This window comes from Eublepharis macularius, chromosome 4 (assembly GCF_028583425.1).
Source record: "Eublepharis macularius isolate TG4126 chromosome 4, MPM_Emac_v1.0, whole genome shotgun sequence".
Classification (NCBI taxonomy): domain Eukaryota; kingdom Metazoa; phylum Chordata; class Lepidosauria; order Squamata; family Eublepharidae; genus Eublepharis; species Eublepharis macularius.
The window spans coordinates 67385884-67395433 of record NC_072793.1 but is presented as its reverse complement, the minus strand read 5'-3'; the positions used below and the strand labels follow the sequence as shown (position 1 = coordinate 67395433).

General features: G+C 38.8%; 1 protein-coding gene across 2 annotated transcripts; it reads right to left on the bottom strand.

Moving 5' to 3' along the window:
- Window positions 1-308: 308 nt before the first annotated feature.
- Window positions 309-9307, bottom strand: YIPF5 (Yip1 domain family member 5). 2 transcript variants are annotated; one of them, XM_054978699.1, is made up of 6 exons: window positions 9231-9307; window positions 7308-7418; window positions 4234-4406; window positions 3692-3837; window positions 2767-2948; window positions 309-1238 (listed from the first exon to the last, which is right to left on the bottom strand). In XM_054978699.1, the coding sequence occupies exons 2-6, from the start codon at window positions 7406-7408 to the stop codon at window positions 1076-1078; spliced, it is 765 nt and encodes a 254-aa protein (XP_054834674.1). In that variant the 5' UTR covers window positions 7409-7418; window positions 9231-9307; the 3' UTR covers window positions 309-1075. The 2 variants fall into 2 exon arrangements, with proteins under 2 accessions (XP_054834674.1, XP_054834673.1); XM_054978698.1 differs by having other exon boundaries at window positions 9142-9231.
- Between the last annotated feature and the right edge of the window lie 243 nt (window positions 9308-9550).

Genomic DNA, 9550 nt, shown 5'->3' with positions numbered 1-9550 from the left:
GTACGTATACTAGCCTGCAATAAAGATTTTTAGAGTTAGCATTTCCATTTCAGTTTCCTGAACAAGGGCATAAAATAATTACTCCTTGACAAGCAAGACTTTCACACGGAAACTAATTAAACTAAGTTTTAAAAAAAGGCTTAATGTATTCTGGTCAGGATTTTCAAGCTTTGCAAATGCCACTGAATTCAAATACTCCATTATTTAAATGTAATGGGAACAAGCCCTCTACTATTTAAATAAATATTGTGGCTATTCAAGATTGGGCAAAAGGCAGGGAAGATAAGTTATTAAAAATCAGATTCAAAACAGTTTCAGAAATTTAATATGGGTAACCTCTTTTAGACTACAATATTGACAAATTTGTTATTTGTCGGACAGGGTGTTTCTGATGAACTATTGAATTCTACTTCTTGATTTGCAGCATCAGAACAAGATTTCCTCAGCTTTATACAAGATGGTAAAACTATTTACAAAATACATACAAACTGAAATATTTAAATACAGGCAAACTTTGAGCCTGGAAAGCCTTTTGGACCATTCAGTGTAAACAGTAATTTAATTAGGTAAACTTTGGAAAGGCGTAGCTGGGACCATTCTGCTTCACTTTATCTTGAAAGTGGGATTGAGATAAGTTTTCAGTCTACTAAACTCAGAAAAAGAAAGAAATGTGTCTTTTGTTTAGGACTGTTGTTATATGGCAACGTGGCAGAAACAAAAGCAACATTTAGAGTTTCATTTCTTATCTATAAAAACTTACAAACTACAAAAGTTTCCATAACAAGAATACTTTGACAGAGACCAGACGACTGGAGGAAAAACTTTACATTTTAGACAGTATAAGCATGAACCTGTATTACAGCTATAGATGTTACAGGTCAATTCATAACTGCATTCAAGAATCCTAAAAAAAGGAACACAAACAACATGTTCATTTCTGTGGCTCCATCAGACCATTCAAGCAATAACCTTTCATGATAGCGATCCAACATCTGCTTTCTGGTCCCAAGCTAAGGGTCCCAAGTGGAGGCTTTTCTGTTTGGCCCACTTCAGTCCAGTAATAAAGATACCAAGCTCAAAACACAGAAATGAGGGCAAAGACTCCATATAATAAAGCACATGGATAGGCTACTAATAGTTGCTGTCCTTCCATTGCCAAGGCGGAAATGAAGATTTTGGAAGCTGAAAAACTACACCAGCCAATAATTCCAGCAGCCAGAACTATTCCCATCAAGCCCCTAAAAAACAAAATTAATACAACAGGTATTAATTTAATATCATTGTGTGCAGCTACTTCTAAAGCATAGTACGGAAATATATTTACCATATGTCATGACCTGAAGTGCACTTAGGGGGAGGGGGAGATGATGTAGCAATATAGGCAATAATTTTTAATTTACTCAATTCAATGCAACAGAGTTTACTTAACACTTACAGCTAATTAAACCTGAAGACAGCTACTGGGTGCTGTTCAAACATTATAGCTTTTAGGCAAACAAGGGCCAACGTACCTGTTAATATATAATCAGTTCTGGCAATGAACAAGTTATGAGTCTCTAGACTTATAATTATATGTGCATTTTTACCTTAATTTTAAAAGCATACCACAATACATATGCTAAAACACTCGTGCAAGTTTATTCAGTATTAACAGGGTCACCTCTTGCAACATGCAGACCAGGTTTGTGTTTGCATTTTAATAAACTGAAGCAATTGACTTGTTCTTGACAGTCTCTAAATTAATTTTCAGAATGCTAGAGGATATAAGCCCTATTCACATGTTAAAAGGTAACACACATACATCCTACCTGTGTTAACAAGCATTTGTTTTACAAATCATACCAGGGACCAACCCCAGGATACACGAAGGGTATCAATCACACACTGAACTATGTATGTGTTAATGTACCATGAGAATCAATGCTCATATAAAGAAAAATCAAGTGCACACTACACAGCTTGAATGTGTCTCACTGTAATTTGTCAACCAGGCTATATAAATTGGTATACTGCTTGGTTCTCTCTAATTACTGAGTCTTTATATCATCCAGTATAGAGAAGAATGATTGTGTCAGAGAATGAGATCCTCAAGACAGATAAAGCAGTATTAGAAAGGAACTTCTACTGGCAAAAGAGCATGCAGGCTGTTAACTAAAAATTTCTGCCAATTTCTGCCCTTTGCAAATCTAGAAATTACTGAAGGAAGCCGTACCTCTAGAACAGAATTAATCCAGGTTAAATAATGCATGTAATTAGCAGGAAATCAAGCAGTTATAACCTAAGAAGCCATGACCTCTAAGCATTTTTAAGGCAATGACTACAGGGATGGAGATAGAACAATGCTAGGAGACAACATTAGGGGAAGGCCTGGTCCTCTATGCCCCGTTGTTGATCCTTCATAGGATCTGGTTGACCTGTGTGACACAAGATGCTGGACTAGACGGACCACTGGTCTGATGCAGCATGGTTCTTATGTTCTTAACAGTTATGTTGGGGGGAAATATACTTAGAAGATACTTGGATATTGCACACTACAGTCAAAGAAGACAAAAAGCCTTTCATTTTTTTTAACAATTTGAGTATTATATCTTACATACTAAAAATACACAGAATTATTCATCTGAAGAATTTTGAAATACTGGATAATCATAACATTGTGAATATAAGCTATTTTCATCTGATAGATAATCCCTGCCATCAGAAACTCTGAAATATAGTTCCCTATATTACATGTCATCTCAACAAAACTTTGATATCCATACTTACTGTAAAGAAAATACCACTGCGAAGCTGGAGAGAATTATCATAGGAAGGAGGCAGTATCCTAGGACACTGGCAACACAGCCAAATGAAACACCCGTCATGCTCATTAAATTCAGGAGACAAAACATTCCTAAGCACCCAATTGCACTAATCCCATACACGTAGCCAAACTGAATTTTGCCAGCCTAGGAAAGAGAACAGATACATTTAAGGCTCAACACACATACACTTCTATAGGGTGTTCTGAATGTCATACTATATCCATACACTGCCTTGAGCTATTTGCAAGGGTGTGATAAATATAAGCAAATGTAACCAAGTTTATTTTTTTAACCTTAAATTTCTGAGAAGGAAGATTTTTTTTTCTTAACTATCTTTACATTTATGGAACAAACCCAAATCCTACACAACTGTTAAGTGAATACAGAGATCCAAGCCATCTGTATACATACTTTTCCAAACAAAAGGTGCTCCCCACACACTGACAGATGATTTTTTTATTTTTCAAAAAGCTTGTTCTTGACAGGGACTCCAGCCTCTTTGGACTGAATCAAGAGAACCATAGAACTAGGTCTCCATGGCCTAGGTTAAGAACTTTTATTTCTCAAAGCACAATTCCCCATGGCTTGGTAATTGCCTTATGAAGTGGAAAAATGTTTAAAAACCATTTAACATGACATGGATATTTATTGCTCAAAGGAAAGAAATGTCCACATTTCCAAGCTTTTGGATATGCCAAGAATAAATGTATGGACCTTGGACACCTATCATACCACACTAACACAGTTTTATTCAGGTACTGAACTTAGTTGTTAAAAATTCTTAGTTTACGGCCATTTGATTTGTCATTTTAGGTCTTTTAAACTGAAGAGGACATAAATGCATGCACATACACTTATGCACACACATACAACCACTGATTTCTTACCAGCAATAAGGTGGAACCAAAGGCTAAGCAAAATACCATTGGCCCTGCCAAGTCGGTTTCATTCATGATGCTGCCATCTGCTACTTTCAAAGGGTGCAGTACTGTGAGGGTCTTCTGCCAGATATGGTCAAAATTGATCCCGAGTTCTACAGATCAAAGAAAGAACAATATTTTAGCCAGTGTGTCATGTTTTTTAGAACACTGTAGAAATCTGAAATCTAACTCTTCAGTGGACCCAAACAACCGACTCCAAATTACTTGCTTAGATGCCAAGAGTTAACTGTTGCATTCTCCTCCTTGTAGGTTTACTTTGTTTCAATTTAATTCTTTTAAGTACAGTTTGGAAGAGATTCATTAAGTAAAGAGAAAGAAAATTATGATCTACAGATACTGATAGAGAAACACAATAGCAGCTGTTCTTCTAATACTAAAGCCAGACTAAGACCATAGAAATACTTGTCATTCATCAGTTACTGCTCCTTTAGATTCGGTACAGTCTGTATTAAACAATTGTACAGTTTGCAACAAATACAATTCCAAACCTTCTAATAAGGGTGGCTCATCTTCAAAACTGCTTCCATAGAAAGACTGTGGTGAGGATGGAGTGTAAGCGGGTGATGGCTGGAATATTTGACCAGTGTAAGGCTGTTGTTGCTGCATCATCTCTGGAGGAACATATCCACTTGACTGAGAATAGTCATAGCCAGCATATTGTCTGCAGAAAGCAAAATCACATTAGTCAAGCAAACACATCACCCTTCCTTACAATATACAGGAATGTTTAGTTTAAGGAACTGACATACCGCCGACTTCCCAAATGTTTCTGCTCAGGTACAGACTCTTCATGCTGCCACCCGTACACAAAATTGCACCCACAGACTTCTAGAATACTCTAAGCAGTCACTGAAAAACGCTGTTAAGACTATATCACTACAACAAAGAAAGGCAGAAGCAAAATGAATTCTGCTAATGTCTATTATAACTATTTGACAAGATGGCCTCCTTAAAACTGTTTTGTTTTTAGAACACCTCATTTCTACAGTGCTTTTCAGCGACCAAAATATTAACTTGTTCTCATTTATCCTTTCTGAATTATCACCTGCCAGCCAATCAAACAGCATACTCAATACATTACCACAGCTGTTACTACTACATCCTTCTTCATAAAATAGTTAAAGCATATGCCAACACTAGGATGTGCTTCAACATCTGTGACATTAACAATGACCATGTACATATTATGACATATCCCAGTACGACTAGCCCTTGGGATGGGAAGTTGTTAGCAGTCATACTTTGCTGTTTGTTGTAAGCAAGCTACCAAGGAGGTCCCTGATAAATGTAAACTATATGAAGGGCATGCACACATAAACACACAAAAGTGAGAAGAGAAAAGCATTTGGAATAAAGTAATTTTTCTACACCATTTCTTTTATGGCAGCTTGCTTTTTCTCAAGCCCAGCACAGCTTTCACACAAACTGAAAAAACAAGCATTGTACACAAATAATAATCCAATTCTAGATGGGTAGAAGTATGTGGACTCTTTGCATATTTTCAACAAAAACTGTGCAGTATGTACTGGACTAAATATGCACTTCAGATCAATGTGCACTGGAGTTAAATATAAATGAATATTAGTGTAGTGTATTTATTTAAAACATTTGTATGTACTTTTCTTCTCAGGGTCCCCCAAGGCAATAATTGATCAATGTTAAAATACAGTAAATAATGCTAGGAAAAATGGAAGGCAGTAGGAAAAGACTTAAAACAAGAGGCTTGACTCAGTAACAGAAGCCACATCCTCCAGTTTGCAAGATCTGAGCAAGTCTGTTAATGATAGGTCGTTTTAGAGGTCCTCCATTCATAGAGTCACCATAGATTAGAGGCAACTTGACAACACATAACATTTAGAACAATTAAATAAAACATATAAACATAGACACACAAACAGTGAGAAGGGTTAACCCAGAGAAGTTTTTATATGAAATCATCAAGTAGTCAGATCCAAAGATGTCCTCATGCATGCAGAAAACACCTTTCATTTATAGAAGTACAGTGTCACACTGTGTGCTAGAATATTGCGCAAGAAATCAAAAAAGTTATGTAACGACTTGCATAGCCAGATACATATCTTCTCAGATTTTTATCCTGCCATTCCTTCAAGCAGCTCAGGGAGGCATTCTCACTTTCCTTATGGTATCCACACAAGTCTATGAATTAGGTTGCACTAAAAGACTGTAAGCAGCTCAAGTTCCTCCAGTGAGCTTCATGGCTAAGGCTTGGATTGAATTCAGGATTTCCCAGTCCAAATTCAACACAAACACACTGGCTCAAAAACGGAACAGAAGTATCTACAAGTGAGAGACCAGCAAGGACTTGCATGGCGTATCTCATTGTCCTTTCACTCATTATTTCCTCTTTTCTTACCCAATAGCACCCAAAGCCTCTGCCCCTTTCCTGCTTCTCTCTTCCTCACCCATGAGCCAACCTAACTTTTATCTGCCTCCTGGTCTTCAGCATTCCATCTCTGCTTCACCCTGGCAGCTTCTACATATGAAAACTATGGACCACTTGTAGGGTGCCAGCCATTAGACTGGGCTCAGTTCTGTGGCACTGGCTGCCGTACCAAACAAAATCACGTGGTGGGGAACCTACAAGAACTTGCAGGTGGTACCTCTGTTTCCCCTCTATCCCTCTCCCTATGCTATTTCCTTCCCCCTGGTACCCCCACACCCTCACTTATCCTTGTTTTCTGTCTCTCCTTTTCATCTGCCCCCGCCCCCAATTCAGATAGATTATTCATTTACTTCATTTATATCCTGCTTTTCTCCCCAGTACGGACCCAAAGTAGCTTACATCATTCGCCTCTCCTTCATCTTATCCTCCCAACAACTCTGTGAATTAGATTAGGCTTAGAATGCCTAACTGACCCAAGGTTACCCAGTGAGCTTCCAAGGCAGAGTGCTGGGTCTCTCACATCCTAGTCTGAACTTCTAACCACTATACCCCACCAGCTTTTGTGAGGTGACTGCTATTGAACAGCACTAATCAGCCAGTCCTTTGTGAGTCATGCAAGTCACATTGTATAAAGTTGCCCAGGTTACTGCCAGGCTCTAATGAGCTCTTCCTCAAAGACCAAAACAGCCCTTGAAAGGAATGTGCTGCCCCTCGTCCCCTTTTATTGACACAAACCAAGGCTGAATGCAAAACTTCTGTAGTTGCCTAGCAATGGCATTTGTCAACATTCATTTCTTAAGGCTACAGGAACCTCTATTATTTTGCTGGGACTTAACTCCCCCATTTTTTTGTTTTTAGATTTCAGGTTTCTCTGCAAACTGAGAATGTTTTATAGGGGTGTTGTACAGGTCTGTAGAAAGATCTGCCTTGTCTGTCTCTTCATTTCTGAAGCAGCATTACCAACTACTTTCCTTTATGGTTCTTTGAATTGATACCACAGCTTACAAGTATGCAGTAGATTTTTCTTTACCTCCAACAATTTCTAGAAAAAACCTAACATATGTTTTAACTGTAAGAAATGAAATACATTCCCGCATTTAAAATAAGAAGTATATTACAATATACTCTGATGATTAAAAACAAATAAATCCAAGTTACTTGCTGTATGTTCCTCCTCCATAATCATACGACTGTGCTTGATCATCAATGCTGTAACTTGTTTGGTAGAATTCTGTATTCAAGTTGTCAAATCCAGACATTGTAAGCTCTCTGTAAAGTAAAGGACAATTCAATGTAACATAATATTGACTAGAGCTCTGACTTTTCCATGTTGAAAACCAATTTTAATAGTTCCAGAGCATACACAAGCCCTGCAAGCATAACAATTTAAAGAAAAACAAAATCCAAGTCCAACAGCACCTTAAAGCTCAACAAAATTATCAAGCGTGTAAGCTTTCATGAGTCAGAGCTAATTTCATCAGATACTATATAAGCAAGTTTTGATTTATAAAAGCTTACACTCTGAAATTTTTTTATTGATTTTTAAGGTGCTAGTTCTACTAATACAGACTAATGAGGCTATCTACCTGAATTTAAAGAAGAGAATGTGTGTGTTAAAATAGGTATTTTAAAAAACACACACACACACACACCAAAAATATTGTCTTGTAACCAAAGAGATAAAACACATTTATAAAAGAATACAACACATTCAGTGGTAAGAAGCTGCAACACAATGGCTACAGTCAAATAAAAAACTATGGGCGTCACAACCCTAGAAGCTTCTGAAAAACAAAAGTAACATGTCAAATAGGTACATTAACACAGAGATGTAATAGCAGAAACAAAGCACTGGTTCTCCATACAGTACTGTCTGTTTTGAGTTGGAATAGAGACATAATAGTCCTCTAACTTGGATTGTTTTGAGTGCAGGAGGAGAGACCTCTTCTTTAAATGGGTTTGGCCTTTTTAGCCCCATAATTTACAAGAAGATAAGCAGTCTTCTAACAAAGAAGTCGTTAGAGTTCAAGTGGTAGTTCTTTTTGTGTAGAGGAATAATGCTGTCTATTCCATTGGCTGTGACTCTCTAGGCTGTCAAGGAAACACCTTAAAGGAGACTAAAGAACCCAGCCACTTGAGCTCCTTTTAACTCTAAAGGCCAAAAATTTATCCTGGGATTTTCTAAACGTCTAACAGGTGCTCTGCCACTAAGCTTCTCCCAAACACTTTACACTACTTCAATAAGTATCATTTGAACCTCCTAGAATACCAGTGCTAGTCTAGAACCTTGTGAGTCCTCTTACATGATCATACTCTATGCAGTTTATCCATTCATTATTCATCTTTCTAGAAAAACAGTATACAGATCAAAACTACCCAGTTCTTAATCAACTTTATTTCAAACATATGCATAGGTAAAGACTATGAGACAGCTCAGGACAACACTGACTTGTCACACACAAGTTATCAATGAAACTAACAGTATCCACAAACCAGTTTTTTCAACTGCCAAATCACAGCAGTGAGAACACTGCTGCTTTAAAGAGTTTAGATTTAAGAATAGACTGCTAAGAAATAGGCATTGCAGAGTTTAACGATCATGCAAGAAGACTGCGTACTTTGAAAGAATGGGGATGTTACAATCACAATCTTTCAAGCGTTCCCAATTCGTACCTGAACCAGGCAATGTGGAACTACAGATGCGCGCATCTTATAACAATCTCCAGCCTCTGTTTAAAAAGAAACACCCGGTGTAGCACAACAGGACACCTCCCCTTGGGAAGCCGCCTGCCAAAAGCGAAACAACAAAAGAGAGCCGCCTGGAAAACATGAAGCTCTCTAACGCGGAGTACGATGCTGAGGAGGGCTCAGCCTCCAGGCGGGTCTCCCTTTCTTCCCTCTCCCTGCCAACACTCTGTGGTTAGAAACCGAAAGGCAGAGCGCCTCACAACGGGAGACACATCCACGCACCTTCCCGCCCCCGGGGGCCTACCTGTGGCGCCTCCGTGCCGCGCCCCTCTTTCCCCGCACAGTCGGCGGACCTTAGCCCTGCAGGAGCCCCAGCCCCCCAGCTTTGCTTACGCGGACGCTACGTGTCAAGTCCCCGCAGTGAACCACTTCCGGATCAAGACCGACTCCAGAGCATGCGCGTTATAAACACCTCCCACACCGTTTATCTCTATGGTCGACGACGAGCATGCGCCTTAGTTTTCCCTGGGTAAAAACGGTGTGCGCATGTGTAATGAGACGTTTCGCTGTTGACTGAGCGTCTCCTGGCGCAAGAGCGGAACTGAAGAGAACCGAGGCTGGGGCCAGGGTGGGTTGCAAACACATGATAGAAGATTAGTTCTTGAGTGGGGGGAGTTACAAGTTCTCCTTGTACGGAAAAGGAAGAAGTCGGC

Excerpts from the sequence above, each read along its gene's own strand:
- YIPF5 (XM_054978699.1), bottom strand. The coding sequence starts at position 7,408 with ATGTCTGGATTTGACAACTTGAATACAGAATTCTACCAAACAAGTTAC. Across the intron at positions 3,838-4,233 it reads TGAGCCACCCTTATTAGAAG|AACTCGGGATCAATTTTGAC; the intron begins GTTTGGAATTGT and ends TTTGATCTGTAG. Across the intron at positions 1,239-2,766 it reads GCAGTGGTATTTTCTTTACA|GGGCTTGATGGGAATAGTTC; the intron begins GTAAGTATGGAT and ends TTTGTTTTTTAG.